Source organism: Eretmochelys imbricata, chromosome 18 (genome assembly GCF_965152235.1).
Source record: "Eretmochelys imbricata isolate rEreImb1 chromosome 18, rEreImb1.hap1, whole genome shotgun sequence".
NCBI classification, from domain to species: domain Eukaryota; kingdom Metazoa; phylum Chordata; order Testudines; family Cheloniidae; genus Eretmochelys; species Eretmochelys imbricata.
In genome coordinates, this window is record NC_135589.1 from 4,317,714 (window position 1) to 4,338,666 (window position 20,953).

General features: G+C 47.9%; 1 protein-coding gene across 3 annotated transcripts in view; it reads left to right on the top strand.

Moving 5' to 3' along the window:
- ZBTB40 (zinc finger and BTB domain containing 40) overlaps positions 1 to 19,879 on the top strand; it is an 85,595-nt gene extending 65,716 nt beyond the window's left edge. The window contains exons 10-18 of one of the 3 annotated variants that reach the window (XM_077837172.1): positions 1,157 to 1,325; positions 5,097 to 5,513; positions 6,176 to 6,382; positions 8,499 to 8,663; positions 9,285 to 9,499; positions 10,282 to 10,444; positions 11,086 to 11,172; positions 14,359 to 14,585; positions 17,861 to 19,879. In XM_077837172.1, coding sequence (XP_077693298.1) covers positions 1,157 to 1,325; positions 5,097 to 5,513; positions 6,176 to 6,382; positions 8,499 to 8,663; positions 9,285 to 9,499; positions 10,282 to 10,444; positions 11,086 to 11,172; positions 14,359 to 14,585; positions 17,861 to 18,055 — 1,845 coding nt within the window. In that variant the 3' untranslated portion in view covers positions 18,056 to 19,879. The remainder of the gene's footprint in view (positions 1 to 1,156; positions 1,326 to 5,096; positions 5,514 to 6,175; positions 6,383 to 8,498; positions 8,664 to 9,284; positions 9,500 to 10,281; positions 10,445 to 11,085; positions 11,173 to 14,358; positions 14,586 to 17,860) is intronic. The other 2 variants (XM_077837173.1, XM_077837174.1) reach the window with 2 other exon arrangements.
- Positions 19,880 to 20,953: the final 1,074 nt, after the last annotated feature.

Consider the following 20,953-nt stretch of genomic DNA (forward strand, 5'->3'; position numbering starts at 1 on the left):
GTGGAAAAAGGGCTGAACAAAATTTGCAGACAATACTAAACTACTGAAGATAGTTAAGTCCAAAGCTGACTGCAAAGAGTTACAAAGGGATCTCACTTGACTGGGTGACAAAATGGCAGATGAAATTCAGTGTTGGAAAGTGCAAAGTAATTGGAAAAAAATAATCCAAACTATACATACGAAATGATGGGGTCTAACTTAGCTGTTACCACTCAAGAAAGCAATCTTGGAGTCATCGTGGATAGTTCTCTGAAAACGTCTGCTCAATATGCAGCGACAGTCAAAAAAGCGAACGCTGTTCGGAACCATTAGGAAAGAGACAGATAATAAGAAAGAAAACATAATAATGCCACTGTATAAATTCATGGTACACACGCATCTTGAATATTGTGTGCAGTTCTTGTTGTCTCGCCTCAAAAAAGATAAATTAGAATTGGAAAAGCAGAGAAGGGCTATGAAAACGATGAGGGGTGCGGAACAGCTTCCATAGGAGGAGAGATTAAAAAGACTGGGACTGCTCATTTTAGAAAAGAGACGACTGAGGGATCTGATAGAAGTCTATAAAATCATGAATGGTCTGGAGAAAGGGTTGTTATTTCAAGTATTCTTTACCCCTTCACATAACACAACTTAGGGTCACTGAATGAAATGAATAGGCAGCAGGTTTAAAACAAACAAGAGAAGGTACTTCTTCACACAACTCACTGTCATGCTGTAGAACTTGTTGCCTGGAGATGATGTTATGAAGGCCAAAAGTATAACTGGGTTCAAAAAAGAATTACAGAAGTTCATGCATGATAGGTCTATTGATGGCTATTAGCCAAGATGGTCAGGGATGCAACCCCATGCTCTGTGCATCCCCAAATTTTCAGTTTCCCGAAGCTGGGACTGGATGACTGGATGGATCACTCAAAATTGGCCTGGCTTGTTCATTCCCTCTGAAGTATCTGGCGCTTGCTGCTGTCAGAAATGAGTTACTGGGCTAGATGGACCATTGGTCTGACCCAGTATGACTGTTCTTATGTTCTGAGCTCTGTGGCGAAAGGCATGTTCTTCTGTTTCTCATACAGGGGTCTAAACCAAGCTAAAGCAATTACAGGAATGAAAAAAACATTGTCTGCCATGTGACTACTTCTTCTCTCTTGTGTTTCTTTAGCTACTGAGTATTTCTTCTCAGAAGGAGAGTTCAGAGGCCTCCTTGAAAGCAGCTCTGAGCGCTGCACAGGAGAAGTCTGTACCTGCCATCAAGATCTGTCAGCTGTTATGCACTGTTCATGAGTCTTTCCCAGGCCTACAACCAGTGATGCAGGAGCTGGGGCATGTGGGTAAGAAACCTGCAGGTACCACTCCAGTTCGCTTACACCAGTCTCTGGTAATTGGAGCTGTGTGTGGTTTAATGTGAGATCACAGCATGGAATTGTTGCCTGCCCAACCCCTGTATTGTACTATTAGAATGGGGCATTCACTAAAGGTGTGCTTGGGATCCTAGTGGATTCATGCATGTCCCCTAGTACTAGGAAATGTACTGTAAGGTCATTCCTACATTAGCAGGGACATGGATTGGTTGGCTTAATAGGTGTTGACCATCTCTAACTTCAGTGATTCACCCACTACCTTTATATGTGATTTCATGGGCTAGGCTTTTGCTCAGGAAACACTCAGGCTGTTTGTTAGCTGCATTGCATGTTCACTGATTTACTTTCATGTGGAGCTATCTCAGCCCTGGCTGTTCACATGATACTGGATCCATGTACGTTTCTGTGTTCATATTGTAAATATGTTAGCCATCTCATAGGTTGACCTAAGATAACGGTATTGTCCAGCACAAGTCTGTAGTGATATTACAACCCTATAGCACAAGGACTATGCAGTTTAGTGGTTGTTTGAACATTCAGGCTGTTTTTCCCAGTGTATTCTTAATTTGGCCCTATTGTACGTATGCTTACCCTCTAGTTCCATTGATTCAAAGTGAGCAGGCTGCATACAGCCAGAATGATCATGGTAGTGCCAGCATGGCTGAGGCTGTTCTGATTCTCAGACCCATCCAAACTCCAATACAGATATGATATCTCAAACAGATGGACAGATCCTCCATCCAGATTCACATTCCCTGTCTGTCATAGCATGGATACTGGCTGGCATACATCAGCACAGAGAATCTCTTCAGCTGAGATACAAAATGTTCTCCTCCACAGTAGAAAGGACTCTGAGACTTACTCTGCCAAGTGTAAAAGATTCACTATCTCGACACAATAATGCCAGTTATTGCCATCTCTGCTTCTGATACCAGGCATCCTGCAGTCCTACTGTCATTGATAAGCTCTCTGAGAGTCCACCTAGCAACCATCTCACCTTTCCACCCTACAGTTCAGGGGTATTCCACCTTTTCAGACCCTACGGTGACTAGGTGTTCCTAAAAGGCCGTATGAGGGTATAGCCTCCATACAGAAAACTTTCCCATGCTAGGGATCTAATTATTATACTGGCAGGGTTATGGGCCCACCTTCTGAGCCACCAGCTATATGTTTCCTGTTTCATCTTTCTACCAGAACAGATGTTCTAGTAGCAATAACATCAGAAGGTAAGGATGATAAAAGTACTAATGACAGGGCCCCCACATATGATTTTTAATAATGACAGGGTGTCCTCAAGACATCATCCAAAATTTATACCGAACATAGTTTCTGACTTCCACCTAAACCAGGTTATACATGACCTGTGTTTTCCCCAAAACCACATTCAAACAAAGGCAAACCTAAGTGTCACACCCTAGCTGTTCGCAGAGTGCTCCTTTTACACTGATAAAACTAAGGCATTGAGGGTATTCCCCAGTCTGTTCATAGCTTATGCAGATGAAAGGTCAGGCCATTTCAACACAGAGACTTCCTAACTGGATTTCTACTTATTCTTAGCCCACATAGACCCACCAGTGAGAGTGACAGTGCGCTCTGCTAGAGCACACGCAGCTTCTGTTGCTTCTTTGAGCAGTGTTCTGATACTAGAAATATGTCCGGCAGCAACCAGCTTTACTCAATAGTGGAAGCACCAAGATCTGATGCTCGTTCTGGTTGGTCTATCCTGTAATCATTGTTGAGGTATCTGGGTGTGGGGTTGCTCAGAGCACCTCAGAAAACAGGGGGGTTTCCTGCTTAGCTTACAGCCATGGTGGTTCTTTGAGATGTGTTGTTCACATCTATTCCAGTGTTTGGTGCAATCGAATTCAGCACCTGTTGGCCAAAGGTGGCTGTTGGGGGACTAAGTGTCCAGGTGCTCCCAACCAAGGGCAAAAGGGCAGGGTGACCCCACCTGCCCCTCAGTTCCTTCACCAGTACAGAGTCCAGGCTTAATCAGACCTCGCAGTAGCAGGAAGAAGGGCAGGTTATGGAATATATTTGAACAACCATTCTTGAGGAACTACAGTTCCTGTAATTTGAGTAATCATTTCTTCTTCATTGAGTGCTTGTCTATATACATTCGACTGCTGGTGTCTTACAAGCAGTGACCTAGATTACAGGAGGTGGGCTCTAAGAGTCTTCCTTACGCACCTGCCTCATATACACATCCTGTGCATTCTTTGGGTAGTTTATGTACTATAATAAGTATTGCAGCTCAATGGCAAGTTCAATTCAGGGGGTGAAATCCTGGTCACAGTGAAGTCAATGGCAAAACTCCCACTGACTTCAGTAGGGTCAGGATTTTCACCCAGGATGCCGTATCAGTCAGCCAGGGCCTGGGACCATCTTAAGTCCCAAGTTCCTTGCTGCTCATATCTTAGAGAATGTTCTCTGTAGCATATCCAAAAGAGTGTGTATTGTCTAATCACAAAAACCTATTTAAGATGATTTAAGGTGCTGAAGGCTACAGGGAGCCTCAATGCTGTGAGTGGGAAAAGCTTCCTGTGCTGGTGTCAGGGGAGTAGATTTGGTCTGTGGGAGGGGAGTAGAGTGGAACTTTAGTGGGGCTGAAATGGAAGAGGTGAGATATGGATGGTGCTGTCTTGGCAAGGGAGGGTGAACTGGAGGCTTATCTTAGAGTTTATTTTACACTCTCTACATTTTCAGTATGCCACAGAGTGACATCTTTAGGTTTCAGAGTTAATGATGCATTAAAATACATGGGTATTTAACATCCCTCAGCTGTTTTTCAGGCTGCCTACAAACTCAGGGTGACAACACTGCATTGATTACACTCAGTTTACATTTGCAAGGTTCACTCCATAACCACAAAAGTTAGAAACATACTTTCAAAAATGCAGCCTGGAGTTCCTGAGAACCGTGCTGTGGCAAGGGCTGAATTCTGCACTAGTTTCCATGGCCACAGATTTGCAGAATTCTACCTATAATGAAGAAGCCAAATAACTGTTTATATTTGTATTGCCTCCCCCACACTGATTACCACGGGGGGGGTTCCTGTAGGCTGGAGTCTGGTGTACATTTTCCAGTTTGTGCCTTTTGGGATTGTGCTGTTGCTGGTGCTTGAAAAATTGTTAGAATCTCTGGAAAGGGGGCACTAATGAGTGATTTTAAATCCAGTAGCGGTCTTCCCAGAAGAGCATGAAGCACCCCAGAGCGTTAGTGTGTCCTCTTAGAAACAGGCTATGATGGAGAGGGATTCCTGGGACTTACCCTGTTCAATTAAGGGATCTGTATTCACTTTAAATGGAAAATTCAATGCTGCCTTATCTCTGGTGCCACTAGGGTGCCATCATAACAAAGGCCTCAAACCTGCATATCTTTACCCACACAGTAATTTCACTCATGTGAGTAGGAGGCAGTTTCAGAAGTGCTGAGTTTCCTGCAGCTCTGGTTATTCTCATTGGTGCTGAAATGAGAGCTGAGTTCTTTTGAAATTCTGCCCAGGTGCTCTGTCGCTTTATCCAACCCTCTGTAGATATTGGCATTTTTGACAGAGAAATTCAGGCCTGATGCTCCACTTCCTTGCACCTGATATTGTCATTGCGACCTTCACAAAGTGAATGTGAAGTGCTGCCATTCAGATGTGACCATGTTCTGTACACATTCAGGCATCCATTCACACCTCTTAGTAGGAGAACCTGGAATTGTCAGTAAGCACTGAAATTGGAGTTGTGCACACAGGGCTCCTGACCGAGGGAAGTGGGGAGAAGGCTGGAATCAGGAAATGGAAGGTGAACAGTGAATCCCAGATTGAAGCTATGGACAAGGAGGAGGAGAAGGCTGGGGGTGCAAGCGCCAAGGAGCAGAAGGAGCCGCAAGAGAAAGCTCCCTCCAAGAAGAACTTTGTCTGCAAGGCCTGTGATAAGAGCTTCCATTTCTACTGCCGTCTGAAGGTGCACATAAAGCGGTGTCGTGTGGCCAAGGGGAAGCAAGTGCAGTGTAAAGAGTGCAGTGAGATCAAGACCTCCAAGAAGGAGCTGGAAAAGCATCAGCTGGAAGCCCACGGAGGGCCTGGAGCTGCAGGGACAGCCAAAAAGAAGAAGAAGCGGCTCCCAGTGACATGTGACATCTGTGGAAGAGAATTTGCTCATGCCTCAGGTAGGATTAGACCTGGGAGAGATTCCACAAGCAGCCAGGGAAGAGGTGCTTAGATACCAGGGTAATGGCCATAATGACAACACATTAAATAGCCTGAAATCAGAGCCCCTTCCCTCACTTATGCACTGGGGACTCTAGGGGAGATTGAGAAGCTCTGAACTGCACTGTGGAGAGGGAAATGCAGTTCAATTCATTTCACCTGCCCTGCTGATTGCCCCAGCTTCTTGCGTGATTGTTTTTTCCACCATTGCATGAAGCTTATGTCGGAAAAGTGGGGCTGCTGGCAATTTAAAAAGGCCTCCAGAAATAATTGCACTGCAAGATGGCCTGTTCAGTTCTTCAGCTGGTGGTAAGAAAAGGGCCAAAGCTTCTCAATGCTCTGGGTTCTTTTTCCCCTTACCCTAAGCCTCCCTGCTCTCAGCGTGGTGGATGGGGTAACACTGCTCTATGGGCAGAAGGAGTTCACTGCCATGCCATTCTTTCCTCTTATCAGCAAGTGGCAGCTAGGGAAGCAGTTTGGGACTGCTGGCTGCTAAGAAAATCAGCTCCTTGGATGTGAAGTTAGGCAGTCACCTGGTGTCACGGCTGGGATGGGGTATTGCTTTTGTACAAAATACCTTTGTGCCGGGCATTAACTGCTGCCCTTGGTCTCCTACCCCCAGGAATGCAGTACCATAAGCTAACGGAGCACTTTGACGAGAAGCCCTTCTCCTGTGAAGAGTGTGGTGCCAAGTTTGCGGCCAACTCCACCCTGAAGAACCATCTGCGGCTGCACACCGGAGACCGCCCCTTCATGTGCAAGCACTGCCTCATGACCTTTACACAGGCCTCCGCCCTGGCCTATCACACGAAGAAGAAGCACTCTGAGGGTGAGCCTGCTGGAGTCATTGTGTCCCTGTTGTGCCCCAGGGCCTGTGTGCCTTTGTGTATGCTTAGAGGAGGAGCATGGCCTGGCAGTTAAAGCACATGGCCGCACTATAGGTGCCCTGGCTGCAGAATGGGATATTAGTATTTACATATGAGGGGTCATGGCTTCATCCATCCACGCCTGGCTACCTCTACTGCTCCTGCCTTGCTGGTGGGTTGTTCCCTCAGCCTCCCTGGTAATGGCTCCTCTGCTTTTGTCCTTGGCTGGTGCCTGTCTCCCTGACTGCCTGCCTTTCTCTAACCTTATCTGCTGACAATGGTTTCAGCTACTCACATTAGCAGTTGATGCAGATCATTCCCCAGCTCCAGCTGCCTCTAACATCACCCTGTCACTGCCCAGCTGCCATCTCACTCTGTCTCTGAAACAGACCTTCCTGTGTTCCCTCTCTCTGCCTTTGTTCTCTGTGTCCACTGCCCTTCCTGTCTTCTGGGCCCACAGCTCCAGTGTCTATTGACTCCTCCCCTCAGCCCTACATTGAGTCCTTCGCTGAATCAATGCTCCTCCCTGTCTGGTAAACCTGCCCTTTCCTCTCCATCCCCACTGCTGAAACCCCAATCCCCACCCGGGTCATCTCTTGCCTTGATTATTGCTGGCTGTCCTGCTTCTCTAGTCTGTCCTAGCCACAGCTGTGAAACTCCTCTGACCTCAGTACCCACTCCTGGAATCCCTGGGTTGGCATTCTGACTTCTACAGTCTCCCATACAAGCTCCAAGACCTTGCCTGGAAGGCAGCACATACTGTTGTCCCCACCTAGTCCCTGTCTCTTTCTCCTCCTCCACTACACACCCCCCCCCCCCCATTCTCGTCCCAGGCCTCTGCCCCTCTCTTCCCCTTTTGTCTCTTCCTCCTTTTCTGAGCTTTATACCTTCTAAGCACTTCCATCTCTGCCTGGAACAGCCCTGCTGTCCTTGCCTGCCTGATGCCCTCTCTGCCTCCAATCTCACTGTTTCAAACACGATTGAATTCATGGAAGTTCTATGGCCCATGCTTTGCAGGAGGTCAGACTAGTATAGTTATCTCTTCTGGCCTCATCTATGAAAGCAGCCTGCCTTCCCCTCTTCTCTGCAATAGATTTTCCCATGGTACATTTTGATAACAAATCCAAACACAACACGTTTCCATTTTGGTTTTCGAAAACTGAAAAAGTTCCTGCTTTTAAAAAAAAAAAAAAAATTATTCCTTTTTTCTCTGTCTCTCTTCTTAAAAAAAACAAACCAAAAAGCTTCCTTCCTCTTTTTCCCTTCTGGAAAAAAGGTACAAAAAGTAGGAAATGGGGAGAAGGTGAGGGGAACCCCAAAATCAAAACCCATTTTTGGAAGGTTTTGAAAAATTAAATTAAATGAAAAAATTTTGCTTCATTTTAATTTTTGTCACTGAAAAATATAAAAATCAAACTGTTTTTCCAAAACATTTAAATTTCAAGGAAATTGCACGTTAGACTGGAAAATGTTTCAGTAGAAATATTCTACCTCACTCTACTCATCAATGCTTCCTACATCCTCCCTCACAGAATCATAGAATCATAGGACTGGAAGGGACCTCGAGCAGTCATCTAATCCAGTCCCCTGCATTCATGGCAGGACTAAGTATTTTCTAGACCATCCCTGACAGACTGCTGCCTTGGGTGTGTTTCCTTGTCTCGTGGAAGCTTGTAAGCTCCTCTGAGCAGAGAACGTGTTGCTATGTTTGTAAAGCACATTGCAAACTTGTGGCACAGCATAGATGTTTTACAATAATAAAACTGTGTCTATAGAACAGCTAGTAGTTAAACGGTCTGCATTGTAGCTGCATGTATGGTATTGTCTGTGTTTATAGTCAGAGAGAGCTCACCTTTTGCACACAAGGTTTTGTGGTTCTGATGCCAGCGTCTTTGGGAAGGACTGCTTTTGTCTGGAAGTTTGTCTTGGAACCGACACCTTGCTCACATGAGAGCTTTTGTGTTCCGTAACCTCCGGCCTCCTTTCCTGAGAAGTGAGCTTATGATGTCCAGAAATCCTGTCCCCCTTGTCAGGGCCAGCTGGAGAAGTTCCAGCCTCTGATCTTGGCTCTCACTGCAGGGAAGATGTATGCCTGCCAGTACTGTGATGCGGTATTCGCCCAGTCCATTGAGCTGTCTCGTCATGTGAGGACTCACACCGGAGATAAGCCATATGTCTGCAGGGAGTGTGGGAAAGGATTCAGGCAGGCTAATGGGCTCTCCATCCATCTGCGCACCTTCCACAGTGAGTATCTGAGTCCTGCCATGCCTCAAATAGAGTCCTTCCCATAAGGCAGAACAGAGCTGTTGGAGCTCCTTAAACAAATGGCCATCAGAATGTGACTGAGAGGCAGAGATGAAGGGGCAATGCCATGTTCAAGTGCTTGATGTTCCAGACCACAGCAGTCCTTGCTCTGCCAGGCAATGCAAGGGGCAGTCCTGGTGTCCTGGAGCTTCATGGGCGCTATGAAGGACTGCAGTCTGGTCTTTCACTGGTGCTTCCATGGTGGTACTTTCCCTCCTGGAAAGGAAAAGGCTGTTAAACTTTACATGGTGGAGGTAGGGGTGGGATCTTCTCAAGGAAACAACAGCACCGTCTAACAGCACAGGCCAAGGGAAAGTGGGGCTACAAAGAACCAACTGGGAATCTTCATCACTGTAAGTGACGGGGGAAGAAAGAGGGGAATAGTACTTACCTGCAAAGATCCTAAAACTCAAATGTTTGCTATTGCCTGGAAATAACTAGCATTTCTTTTCCTCTCTTGCTCCCCTCTTTCTTCTGCCTCTTCTCATTTCTTTTCTTCTTGATCTGTCTGTCTTCCTCTCTCCTCCCCCCCGGCTTTTCACCACCTCTTTGTGGGAGCAGATATTGAGGATCCGTATGATTGTAAGAAATGTCGGATGAGCTTCCCCACCCTGCAGGAGCATCGCAAGCACATTCATGAGGCCCACTCCAGGGAGTACCATCCCTGCACTACCTGTGGGAAAGTCTTCAGTGCTCCATCCCTCCTGGAGCGCCACATGGTGACCCATGTTGGAGGAAAGCCATTCAGCTGTGAGATTTGTGACAAAGCCTATCAGGTGGGCTGGGCTTAGTGCACATGTTACCCCAACATCCCAAGTACCCTAATGCACGTGTTATCCCACCCCTCCAGCATACCCCATTGCATGTTGCTTTTCAGAGAAACCACTCACTGACAGTGTGCAATTAGACACTCACACAGGGCAATGCCTCCATTGCAAAAGGAACAAGACGACTCGTTGTTCAGAGCAGGGGTAGTCTTGTGACCAGTAGAAAGAAAGGAGGCGTACAAACAAGGACAATAGAAATCTGTAGGCTCTGAAAATGTGCCAGTTGCAAAGATCTAGATAAACTCCTGCCCTGGACTCCCCAGAATCTGAGCTTTGGCTTCAATATAAAGTTTCTAGCCTTCTTGGCTGCTAAGATCCGTTAGAATAGAATTCCCCATTTTGCAAATGGCTCCCTAGTGAATCAGCAGGTATGAAAATTTAGCGCCAAATGGGCCTGTAGTGAGGAGGATGGGAGAGAACGAGTAGTGCTGAGCTTTTCAGAGGCTGTGGGATGAATTTTGTTAGTAGAGCTCACATGCTTTCTAAGCCCCACTCAGGATGCTGTACTGCTGATGTAAATGAGTTACAGTAACACAAGCAAAGTATCAACTGTACTGAGTGGCACAGGGTGGGTTGGGATCAGATCAGATGAGCAGTACAGTTTGCTGTGTCTCTTCCCGTGGCGCACAGCTGCTGTATCCATGTGGCCTTATTACCACAGCCTGTTGCTGTCACATTACCCTGTGGAACAGCTTTGCCATTGTAACATGGTTTGCTTTATATCTTTACAGCAATTGTCAGGGTTATGGTATCACAACCGCACCCATCACCCTGATGTCTTTGCAGCTCAGAATCACCGCTCTTCCAAGTTCTCCTCACTGCAGTGCAGCTCCTGTGACAAAACCTTCTCCAGCACTACTGCTCACAAGAAGCACGTCAAGGCAGAACATGCAGGTAAGAATCCAGCACTGTGTGCTCTGGGGAGCCAGTGCTGTGGAGTTCGAAGTGAGCTGCATGAATAGCCCTAACCTGGCAGGATTGTGCACAGCAGTCTCCTGAGACAGCACTAAAATTCACTATATCCCATCAAACCAGTCTCCTCCAGTGAGTCCCCTCTCTAGGAATGTCTACACTATAATTAAACACCCGCAGCTGGCCCGTGTTAGGTAATTCAGGCTTGCAGGGCTCGGGTTACGGGACTGTTTAATTGCAGGGTAGACATTCGGGCTTGGGCTGGAGCTAGGGCCTCATGAGCAGGGAGGGTCCCAGAGCCTGGGCTCCAGATCAGGTCTGGACATCTACACCACAGTTAAACAGCTCCACAGCCCGAGCCCAAGTCAGCTGACACAGGCAAGCCGTGGATGTTTAATTGCAGTGTAGACATACCTTCTGTGTGATTAACTCGTTCTGTAACAACTTCCCTTTGCTAAGTCATCTCTCCTAAGATGCTTCTTGTTACTGTAGTGAGATGGGCTCTTGCTGCCATGGCCCCTTGAGAAATGGTGTCTGTCTAGGTCGGGAGCCCTGGTCCACAGTGACTGTCTGATCTGGAAGGAACTTTGAGCCCACACCTCTCCCCATGCTCTTCTTTTCAGATGTGAAGTTCCATGAGTGTGAGAAGTGTAATGAGCTTTTCCCCACGCTGGCTCTGCTGCAGGTCCATGTCAAGTGCAGGCACTCAGGTCTTTTTTTATTGTTATTTGTATTCCCATAGCACCTAGGGAACCTGTGTCATGGACCAGGCCCCCATTGTGCTAGGTACTGTACAAACCCAGAACAAATAGCCCTTGCCCCAGAGCGCTTGCAATCTAAATATAAGACAACAGATGGCTACTGAACAGAAGGGGGAGTACAAGGAAACAGTCAGACACTACTGGTCAGCACCAGCGGACTCAGCTCACCAGCAGCCTAACTGTTGTCGAGTGTTTTGTAGGCATCATGGCAAAGGCGAGTTTGAAGGAGGGATGTGAAGAAGGCTAATGAAGTGGCTTTGTTGGTGTTTATGGGGAGCGCCTCCCAGACATGAGGGGCAGTGTAGGAGAAAGCACAAAGGTTCTTGTTTGAAAATTTAACAAGTGGGTGATGGAGGCTGGCATCACGAGCCAATTAGAGGTGGGAGTCAACATCTCAATAGTGAATGAGAGATGATAGGTAGAGTGGGGATAGGCTGTGAAGGGTCTCGAAAGTGAATACAAATAGCTTATGTATGGTACGGTAGAGAAGAGGGAGCCCGTGGAGGGACCCAAAAGGCAGGGGGGATGTCATGGTCCGTGTAGCGAGCTAAGAGAATGATCCTTGCAGCAGCATTCTGAATGGATAGGAGTGAGGCAAGGTTGCCTTTGTCAAGGCCCAAGAGAGAAGCATCTTGCAGTAATCAAGACATGAGATGAGAGCCCGGAGGAGAGATGTAGCTGTGTGGATGGATAGGAAAGGCCGTATCTTAAGGATGTGATGGAAGAAGAATCTGCAAGATTTAGACATAGCTTGGATGTGAGGCCCTAGAGTGCATTCAAAGTCACAGATGATGCCCAAGTTATGGGCCTGTGTGACAAGCTAGGTTGGATAGTTGTCCACAGTAATCAAGAAAGGAGGTAGGGGAAAGGTTTGGAGGGCTGGGGAGATTAAGAGCTCTGTTTGAGCCTCAGTTAATGGCTAGACATCCATAAGGGGATGTAAGAGAGGCAGGCCAAGATTTTAGTTAGGACAGAAGGAGACCGGTCTGGAGTAGCGAAGTAGATCTGTGAGCCCTCAACATAGAGATGGTAGTTGAATTTGTGTTTGCAGATGAGATTATCCACAGATGAGTTGTAAAGGGAGAGGAGAAGGGGATAAAGACAGAGCCTTGTGATAGCACCACAAGACAGCTGGGGTGGGGTATGAGGAGGATCCTCCTAGGACATGCTGAAGGAGGAATTAGAGAAGTACAAGGAGAACCAGGAGAGGACAGTCAGGGAAGCCAAGGGAGAAGATGATTTCAAGAAGAATAGCATGGTCAGTGGTGTCAAAGGTAACTGGCAGGTCAGGGAGGATGAGGATAGAGGACTGGTTCTGAGATTTGGCTAAAAGGGGGACACTGGAGACTTTGATGAGAGCAGTTTCAGTAGAGCTGAAGGGGAGGAAGCTACTGTGGAGAGGTTCTGGAGTGGAGTTCCACTTTTCCAGTTCCATACAGTGATTGTAGAGAGCAAGGAGGGAGATGGGGCACTAGTTTGTGAGGTAGGTGGGATCAAGGGTGTGTTTTTAAGATGGGAGAAACTAAAGCATGTTTGTCTTGTGAGGGGAATGAGAGAGGAGAATGAGAGTTTAAGGAGAAGAATAAGGGAGGGTGTGAGGGAGATCAGGAAATGGGATGGAGTCAGTGGGGCAAGTCGAGGGGTTGGAGGAGGAGAGCAGATGAGAAACTTCTGTGTCTGTGAGCAGAGGAGGAGAATGTTGTAGTTGGGGAGGCGGGAAGGGAAGGCAAGCTGAGGGGAGGGGGAAGGTCACTGTCATATTTTGTCAATTTTCTCATGGAAGAAATCAGCAAGTTCCCATGTAGAAACTGAAGTGGAGGCAGGACAAGGAGGGAGGAATGAGTCAAAGGTGACAGAAAACGCGGCTGGGATAGAGGACATGGTGTTCAGTTAGGTTGGAGAAGGAATGTGTTTAGCTAGGAAGATGGCGGAATTGACGGAGGAGAGAACAAATATGTAGTGGAGAAAGTCACTTTGGTTGCAGGAATTTGGCCCAAGACACGCTGGAGCAGAAGTGGAGGAAGCAGATGTTGGGGGTGAGCTGGGGCTGAGCGTTGTGAAGGCAGATCTTGCAATGGTCTTTTTAAATCAAAATTGGAAGTTTTTTCTAAGTGATCTGCTCTAGTTCAAACAGGAATTAATTCAGGGCAGTCCTATGGCCCGTGTTGTGCAGGAGGTCAGACTACCTGATCACAGTGGTCCCTTCTGGCCCTATGTTCTATGAATGTATGAGTTGAGATTGGAGAGGAAGGCTGGTAGATCATAGATGACAGCAGCGTGGCAGGGGAGAGGAGAGAAGGGTCGGATGCAGGACTGCTCAAATGAGGAGAAGGAGTGAGGAGGGAGAGGTTGGCAGCAGTAGTAATGGGAGAGGAGAAGCCCAACAGCCCCACCACAGTCTGATACAGGGCAAGGAGTATGAGAGAAAGAGGGCAGCTGTAGAGGCAGTATCAAGTTGAAGGGATCCAGGTCTGTGTGAGAGCCAGGAGCTGGAGAGAGCGAGGTAAAAAGAGGTCATGGATGGCTGAGATCTTGGTGGAGTTGGAGTGGGTGTTCCAGAGACAGCAAGAGAAGGGGGAAAGCGAGAGATGGGTATGAGGGGTGGAGGTGGTGGCAGGGATGGGGTTGGCAGGTAGAGAGGTTGGGGGATGGAGGGAGGGCCAAGTTTGGGGCAAATATCTCCCGAGGTGAGAAGGGGAGTGTGGATATAGGATCTGGATTTGAACTGGTGGAAGGAGATGGGAAGAGAAGGCGGGAGCTGGTGGGAGCTGTAGAGGGGTGAGGGTAACAGGAAGAGGCAATTGAATCAGTGCAGGGGAGAGCGGGATGGAGGCTGTGATGCAGAAGGGGGTGGAGAGAGCTGTGGGTGAGAGGCAGATGGGCAAGATAAAACCAAACCCCCACAACAATCCACGCCTTAGTGCATCACAAAGTGCGGGCAGGATCCCTCACCATCGTATTCAGTGTCCCACCCCTGCACACACCACTGTGCGGCTCATTGCAGAGCCTCTCACACACTGCTCCTCATTGTCTCCAGCATCACACTCCTTCCTCCCATGCCTACCCCAGCCCTGGCTCTCTGCTCCTCCAGTATGTTCCACTCAGAGTGATGCTTTCTCCATGTCTCTTACACAGGGACCCAGCCATTTCGCTGCTTGTACTGCATGGCCTCCTTCCGCTTCCCGGGGGCCCTGCAGCACCATATCACCACAGAGCACTTTAAGCAGATAGAGAGCACCTTCACTTGTGGGCTGTGTGGGGAGCTTTTCACTACTCGGGAGCAGCTGCAGAGTCATTACAGCGCTGAGCACCCAAAGGTGACGTTCACGGAATGCCAGGCCACCACTGCCCAGCTTGTGCAGGTAACTGATTCCTCCAGTCACTGGCAGTCACCATGAGTGCCAGGCAAACCTCATGTAGGGGAGGCTGGAATAAGCTCCCAAAGTTGAAATGCCTCTGTTGATAGAATCATAGAATATCAGGGTTGGAAGGGACCTCGGGAGGTCATCTAGTCCAACCCCCTGCTCAAAGCAGGATCAATCCCCAACTAAATCATCCCAGCCAGGGCTTTGTCAAGCCTGACCTTAAAAATATCTAAGGAAGGAGATTCCACCACCTCCCTAGGTAACGCATTCCAGTGTTTCACCATCCTTCTAGTGAAAAAGTTTTTCCCAATATCCAACCTAAACCTCCCCCACTGCAACTTGAGACCATTACTCCTTGTTCTGTCATCTGCTACCACTGAGAACAGTTTAGATCCATCCTCTTTGGAACCCCCTTTCAGGTAGTTGAAAGCAGCTATCAAATCCCCTCTCATTCTTCTCTTCTGCAGACTAAACAATCCCAGTTCCCTCAGCCTCTCCTCATAACTCATGTGTTCCAGTCCCCTAATCATTTTTGTTGTCCTCCGCTGGACTTTTTCCAATTTTTCCACATCCTTCTTGTAGTGTGGGGCCCAGAACTGGACACAGTACTCCAGATGTGGCCTCACCAATGTCGAATACAGGGGAACGATCACGTCCCTCAATCTGCTGGCAATGCCCCTACATATACATCCCAAAATGCCATTGGCCTTCTTGGCAACAAGGGCGCACTGTTGACTCATATCCAGCTTCGTGTCCACTGTAACCCCTAGGTCCTTTTCTGCAGAACAGCTGCCGAGCCATTCGGTCTTTAGTTTGTAGCGGTGCATGGGATTCTTCCATCCTAAGTGCAGGACTCTGCGCTTGTCCTTGTTGAACCTCATCAGATTTCCTTTGGCCCAATCCTCCAATTTGTCTAGGGCCCTCTGTACCCTGTCCCTAGCCTCCAGCATATCTACCTCTCCTCCCAGTTTAGGGTCATCTGAAAACTTGCTGAGAGTGCAATCCACACCATCCTCCAGATCATTTATGAAGATATTGATCAAAACCAGCCCCAGGACCGACCCCTGGGGCACTCCACTTGATACTGGCTGCCAACTAGACTTGGAGCCATTGATCACTACCCGTTGAGCCCGACAATCTAGCCAGCTTTCTATCCACCTTATAGTCCATTCATCCAGCCCATACTTCTTTAACTTGCTGGTAAGAATACTGTGGGAGACCGTGTCAAAAGCTTTGCTAAAGTCAAGGAACAACATGTCCACCGCTTTCCCCTCATCCACAGAGCCAATTATCTCGTCATAGAAGGCAATTAGATTAGTCAGGCATGACTTGCACTTGGTGAATCCATGCTGACTATTCCTGATCACTTTCCTCTCCTCTAAGTGCTTCAGGATTGATTCCTTGAGGACCTGCTCCATGATTTTTCCAGGGATTGAGGTGAGGCTGACTGGCCTGTAGTTCCCAGGATCCTCCTCCTTCCCTTTTTTAAAGATGGGCACTACATTAGCCTTTTTCCAGTCGTCCGGGACTTCCCCCGATCGCCATGAGTTTTCAAAGATAATGGCCAATGGCTCTGCAATCACATCCGCCAACTCCCTCAGCACCCTCTGATGCAGCGCATCCAGCCCCATGGACTTGTGCTCGTCCAGCTTTTCTAAATAGTCCCGAACCACTTCTTTCTCCACAGAGGGCTGGTCACCTACTCCCCATGCTGTGTTGCCCAGCGCAGCAGTCTGGGAGCTGACCTTGTTCGTGAAGACAGAGGCAAAAAAAGCATTGAATACATTAGCTTTTTCCACATCCTCTGTCACTAGGTTGCCTCCCTCATTCATCAAGGGGCCCACACTTTCCTTGACTTTCTTCTTGTTGCTAACATACCTGAAGAAACCCTTCTTGTTACTCTTAACATCTCTTACTAGCTACAACTTCAGGTGTGATTTGGCCTTCCTAATTTCACTCCTGCATCCCCGAGCAATATCTTTATACTCTTCCCTGGTCATTTGTCCAATCTTCCACTTATTGTAATCTTTTTTTGTGTTCAAGATCAGCAAGGATTTCACTGTTAAGCCAAGCTGGTCGCCTGCCATATTTACTATTCTTTTGACACATCGGGATGGTTTGTCCCTGTAACCTCAATATGGCTTCTTTAAAATACAGCCAGCTCTCCTGGACTCCTTTCCCCCTCCTGTTATTCTCCCAGGGGATCCTGCCCATCAGTTCCCTGAGGGAGTCAGAGTCTGCTTTTCTGAAGTCCAGGGTCCGTATTCTGCTGCTCTTCTTTCTTCCTTGTGTTAGGATCCTGAACTCGACCATCTCCTGGTCACTGCCTCCCAGGTTCCCATCCACTTCAGCTTCCCCTACTAAGGGTTGAGGGGTCCATCCCTCTCCTTCCTCCCCTGCCTCCTCCTAGCCCCATTATTCTCTGCATTGGTGGGCATCCCCAGCTCCCCTACTTCCACTCCTGCTCCACAGCTCCCCCGCAAAAAAGCGTGACTCCAGTGAGCCCCATGTCTGATAGGTCCTTAGGCTGCTTGGAGCTCCCTGGGCTCTGGTATGCAAAACACAGGGGTGTGACTGGTTTGGTGGGGAGGAAGGAGGGAGCCCTGTCAGTATATTAATACTTTAACATCAGTCAGGGTTTGGGTAAGCAGAAAGTGCTGAGGCTTTGTTCAAACTGAATTGGTTCCCCATCATGAACAGCCCTTTACCTCCACGCTTTCCATTCCACAGACCCAGACTCCCATTCTCACCCATGCTCTCGGGGAACTCAGACAGAGGTGTTGGCGAGATGTGTGGAGCAGACTGATTACTCAAAGGAAGAATCTATTGGAATCCAGATGACATTCCCCGTTAGATTATAACTATTTTGTAGAAGGCCAAATTAAGCCTGGAACCCCATACTGTCCCTTTAATATTGACGCTATCAGTAGAGAATAACTCTTTGGATGTGGGAGCCCGGTGTGTGAGATTCCCTGGGATGGTGTTCCACTCGTGTGTTATCATAGAATCTTTATGATCCAAGACTGCATATGGTGCTAAATTATAGCAGCTTTGTGAAGAGAAATATTGAAATTGCTTGCCTGACTTCTCTTTTGCATCACTGGTGCGTGCAGCTTGGAGTTTCCCATTAGGCTCATGCGTATTGTAATTGCAGTCCTCTGGCGTGAAAGTAAATGTTATCATTAGAGCTTGGGCCGAGAATGAATGATGCAGACGTTGGAGCAATTTAGAGGAAAGCATGCTCTAAGTGTCTCCTTGACTCTCTCATTCAGGTGATTCAGACATCGGAGCAAGGAGAAGCAGCTGAGCAGATGATCACCTTGGATGAAGCCCAGCTTGCTGACTCCCAATTCTTTGTGACATTGCCAGATCCCCAAACTAACCAAGCTGGCTCGGAGCTGGTGGCAGTGACTATGGAGGACTTGTTTGATGACAAAGTAACTCTGATTTGTGAAGAGGCTAAGTGAGGCATGGCTGAGAGCACTTGGAGGGGAAACCACCAAGCTGGCTTATCGGCTGTACGTACCAAGGTGTGCTGCTCTGGCAGTGAAATTCTGGTTTTTTGCAGCAAAAAACTGGGATATATGAGACTGGCAAAAGAAGTGACACACACTGCAGGCCCAGCACGTGTGAGAATGTGAGAGATTGGCAGTACTCACCCTGCTTGGAAGTCATGGATCCAGGATGGCGTCCTTCCCTAGCAGGGGCGGTGGGCAGCAGCTTTTGGTTCTGAGGGAGCGGGCCACATGTCCCTTCCAGCCCAGGTTTGAGTAATAGGAAAAGAGAGATGGAGCACAGCTAAGCAAAGGCTCTGCACAAGCATGTGTGGGGAGCAGAAGAGGGAGATGGAGGGAATTTCATTCAGTCATAGAAAGAGTTAGGGGCTGCCCGTTCAATAATCAAGAACCAGACTGAGCGCTGCTCTCAGCTATGTTGGGGTGCTGGTGACAGATGCTTATGGAGAAATCAGAGAGTATAAAGGCTGTACATGGACACACACGATATTTGCGAGAGCATAGATCTGTGTGGATAAGGCAGCTTCTGGTACACTGCTTCATTTCTTCTCTTGCCCCCTCTCACATGCTACACTGCTCTTGAGGCCTCTGATGTGTCTACACTGCATTTTAAACCCCTGGCAGCAAGTCTTAGAGCCTGGGTCTACAGACTCAAGGTCACAGGGTTCACTCTACAGCACTAAGAACAACCGTGTACATGACTGGGCTTGAGCTCTGATGCCCAGACATACTCATAGAAAATTTGGCTGCAGCTGGGCCCTCCCCTTGGATCTCTGCTCAAGCTGAAGTTTCAGGGGCATTGCCCTAAGTGTCTGTCTTAACCTGACAAAGGGAAATCCAAAGCTTAGTCATGGGAATGAAAATAAGGTGTCTGGGGCTGGCAGCTGTAGGGTCTCAGGATCAAGCACGTGGGACAAACCATTGTGCACAGTTACAGGATGTTGGGTTACCTCTCTCAGCAGATGTAGCATATCTAATTAGCTGTCTGTTATTCAGAAAGTGGCTGCTAAGCAGGTGGGAATGGCCCAGCCTCATTCTCTCCTTTAGTCAGGACCGTTAAGCACCAATCTTGCTAACTTGGGGACTACTTGGAGCCTTGTAGGATTTCAGCAAGTGGCCCTTGCCTTTCTCAGGCCGAGTCCTCCTAGGAAAGCTGGCTGTCCATCCATCCCACATCTTGCATCCCCCTCAGCATTGCACAACTTTTAAAATGGTATACAGGAAGCTCTAACCCAAAGTCAAAAAACACTAGCCTCCGATAGCCCCTAATATCTGCAGCTGGCTCCATTAACCTGTCTCCAGCAAGGGTTAGCAATGCCTTGTGTAGGCAGAGCCTAATCCTGGCCAAATCACTTCCAAGGCTATCAGAACAGTTCATGCCCTACACTAAGTAGTAGGGTCAGACCCACAGCTGGACAGCTACAGCTTGTAGCCTCTTTGTAAGATGACAAAGCCGCAAGATCTCCCTGCCTCCTCTAGTGCAGGTGAAGCTGCAGTGTTTGAAGAGAGAAGCAGCTAATCTGAGTGCTGTGGCCCATCATTTCTCAGGCGTTTAATACTATTACCGATGAATTGGCGCTCATGCAAATATTTCTCTTTGAGCACATAATGGTTGCCAGAATTGTACACAGCCATTCCCCTGCAGCACACAATACATGGCTTTGTGAAACGCTTTCAGATACCTTGCATAAAGCTCGCTGTCTGTGCCAGCACAATGCAAAACCTTCATTGCTGTGTAATGGCCCCTTTAAGAATAAATTTCACAAAGCGTTCTTATCTGCAGTTTCCTAAAATATAATCTGATAATTAATGGTTTGCTGAACCCATTACGAAGTGCGAGTAGATGGATGCGGGGTTCCTGCAGCTCAGAGGGAAGTAGTAGCATTTATCTTTCTTTTCCTCATGCCAGAAGGTTGAACTCTGCCACTGCACCATTTACATACTGAACAGTGATCCTCATGGGCCGAGCCCCCACGGTGAGCTATACCCATGTAATCATACTGCCCAGAGCCACACAAGAGCAGAAGATGAACAGATCCTGGCTTTTCAACAGCATCCTGTGCTGGTTCCTTGCAACCACTAGCCTGAGACTGTTGTTAAATAGTCCAAGCTTTCCTTGCCAATCACCTTGCTTGATGCCCCTATTTCAACTTGAAGGATGTGAGCAAATGGCCAAGATGCCATTTTCCTTGCTGAGAGCAAAGGCCCAGAGAAGCAGATATTCTGCAGCATGAGTTTGTGGGTGACGGATGATGATGTCGCTGAAATGCTGCACAGTGTAGTGATGTGCTCCTACCTCTGAATCTCTCCCTCAGGCATGCACATGCTCAGGCTGTCTGTCCCTGGGGATTTTAAGTCAGAAGCAAATCGAAGACCCTTAAATTAACCCTGAATCCAAGCAAATCGAAGACCCTTAAATTAACCCTGAATCCAAGAATGGCCAGGAGATGGTGCTCAAGGTCTTGGGAGGTCATTGCAGTGGAAAGGCCTCTGCTAACTTTTGCTGAAGCTCTCCTTGGACATTTCCAAACCTTCTCTCGCTGCTGGGCTCTTGGGCCTCTTGAGAATTTGACCTAGCACCCCAAGAGTTAAAGCACCACTCTGTTAACACAGCATGAAACTGGTTTGATGAGGCTTAGGGCCAACCCCCTCTCCCTAGGGAGGGTAAAAATGCTGCTGCTTACTGCTAGCAGCAATGAAATGGTCCAGGAACAATTCCTCCTTCGAACAAGAACAGTGAAGAAAATAGCATTGATACTTATCATATCTAAATATGATCGTCTTTCCTTTGCAGGATGCTCATGAAATTGGGAGTAGGGAGGTGGGAGGGGGTGCAGGCTCTGGGGTGGG